The 2,200-nt window shown below is 40.6% G+C and overlaps 2 protein-coding genes across 6 annotated transcripts in view; one reads left to right on the forward strand and one right to left on the reverse strand.

Moving 5' to 3' along the window:
- LOC103389085 (ephrin-A5-like) overlaps positions 1–2,200 on the forward strand; it is a 1,154,841-nt gene that overhangs the window by 192,921 nt on the left and 959,720 nt on the right. The gene's annotated exons all lie outside the window — the stretch shown is intronic.
- Positions 1–2,200, reverse strand: part of tcf4 (transcription factor 4) — a 189,288-nt gene that overhangs the window by 83,339 nt on the left and 103,749 nt on the right. For all 5 annotated transcript variants that reach the window (XM_025062761.1, XM_025062763.1, XM_025062762.1 and 2 more), the window contains one exon: positions 472–604. In XM_025062761.1, the coding sequence (XP_024918529.1) occupies positions 472–604 (133 nt within the window). The remainder of the gene's footprint in view (positions 1–471; positions 605–2,200) is intronic.

Here is a 2,200-nt window from a genome sequence, read left to right on the forward strand (position 1 = left end):
AAAAAAAAAAAATCAACAAACAAAGGACAGAAGACACACCACGACTGATGGACTGATCTGAGTTTTTAAACAGTTACTCCAGAGGAAAAAAGGAGGAGAAACAGCCTAAAGAATTTGAATCAAAGTGTTGAAACTAAATAATAATAATAATAACAACAACAACAATAATAATAGTAACAATAATAATAATAATGCATTTTATTTATTTAGTTTTATACTCAAAGACACTATGAATGAATGTGACATGTCATGTGACCTGGCCGGATTGGATTATGGGTATTTAAAATGGCTCGGACACAGACAATAACAAAAACATTCAGCTCCATTCATTTCCTTTCATTCGTCTCCTACAGACAGATATGTCAGAGACACTGGTCTGACGTTTAGTCTCATGGATAAACACACGACTAAACAGACACTGGCGAAGACAACAGTGGGGAGTGTGTGTGTGTGTGTGTTTGTGTGTCTCACCCATGGTGTCCATAGGCAGCGTTCTCCTTCGTGGGTTGGAGCCGTAGTGTTGATAATACTGAGCGGCCGACTTTGTGGGCGAAGCCGCACCGGGGCTCCCCAAACCAAGCTCACCCCCACCTCCCAATATGGACTGGACGAGAGACATAGACAGAGAATAGGAGAGAAAGAAAGACAGACAGAGAGAGAGAGAGAGAGAGGGAGAGAGAGAGAGAGAGAAGATCAAGCTGTGATCGACAGGATCATGTGATCACTTGGCTCGTATAGGTGCGAAAATGAAATACAATTGGAAATAATGAACACACTCACACACACTCACTCACTCACACACTCACCTTCATCCAACTAAACCACTATGTTTGTTCTATATATTGTCAAGAATAGTAGATGTAAATATATAAAACAGCAGGAGCTGGTTTTACATTTGAATTGATTGGAAATGTTCCTTTAATTTCCACCTTTGACCATTTCCCTTCAACTGTTGTTGCTGACGTTTATTTTAAACAGTAAAAATACATTTTTTTTATATTTTTAATCAAACTTTTAAATTATGGTTAGTATTTTTTTTTTTTTTTTGTTATTTAATGAAATTATGCTTTATAAAAATTTTAAAATATTTGACTGGTTTAAGGCTGTGAGTAAAATGAACCAAAACCACTGTAGCTGCTGTGGTAAAATAATCCGCACAAGACTATTTTTTCCCGGAATAACTTTAACTTCACTAAACTGTGTTACAACCGTTTAAATTTCTAACAATTTTCCAGGTGTTTTTTTTTTTTTTTTTTAACAATTTTCCCATTTTTTTTTTTTTTTTTTGCCAGTAAGTTAAGGCTAAATAATGTCACAGTTGAGTCTCCACAGTTCAAGTGCGAGACACAGTGAAGGGTTTGAATCCAGTTCTGGGTCCAGATCCCAAACCAAGGTAGTCCAAGTTCTCCAAGGTGAGTTCAAAGATGGTGAGAGATGCCTTCAGGTCCTGCTCCTAAACTCCCAAAGTCAATGCTAACGGCTATTTCAAGAAGAGTTCTAAAAAAAAAAAAAAAATCCTGCTCCTCTACTCTAAATCCTCTACTTCTATAGAACTGCTGAGAAAAACATGGTAAAAAGGATTTTTTTTAAAAAAAACAACAAGAATGTAAAGCGGAAAATGTTGCATTTATAGACTGAACCAACGATTAAAAGATACATTTCTCTAGATCCAAATTCCTCTCCCTGACACTTTCTCTGACTCCTCAACTTCACCTGACGACGGAGGCGCTGAAGGAGCCCACCGCAAAGACGTCGAAGACGAAGAAAGCGATGATGAAGACGACGATGCTAACGTGACGCCAGCGCGAGGGACACAATGATGCTAGGAACACGAATCTGCGTCTGTCGGTATTTACCTCCGTGAGGGCAACCTCATGCTGCCCGGCGTGGAATCGACCTTCATCGGCTCTAAACTTCACAACAACTCCACTGCTGCTCCTACACTCTCTTACTCCTCCTCCTCCTCCTCCTCCTCCTCCTCCAGCTAACCAACTTTGACTCCCGCTCTCGGCCTCAGACTCCGAAACTAAGTTCCCTTCTCGCACTCTTTGTCCTCGCTAATTAAGTTCAGCGCTTCGCCCGGGGGGGCCAACAAGTGTCACGTCTGACCATGGACGAGTTCTCCAAGGAGAAGAGACGGAGGAAAGAGAGGCATGAAGGAAGGAGATGGAGAGAGAGAGAGAGAGAGAGAGAGAGAGAG

This window comes from Cynoglossus semilaevis, chromosome 14 (assembly GCF_000523025.1).
Source record: "Cynoglossus semilaevis isolate Cse_v1.0 chromosome 14, Cse_v1.0, whole genome shotgun sequence".
In the NCBI taxonomy this organism is placed as follows: Eukaryota; Metazoa; Chordata; class Actinopteri; order Pleuronectiformes; family Cynoglossidae; genus Cynoglossus; species Cynoglossus semilaevis.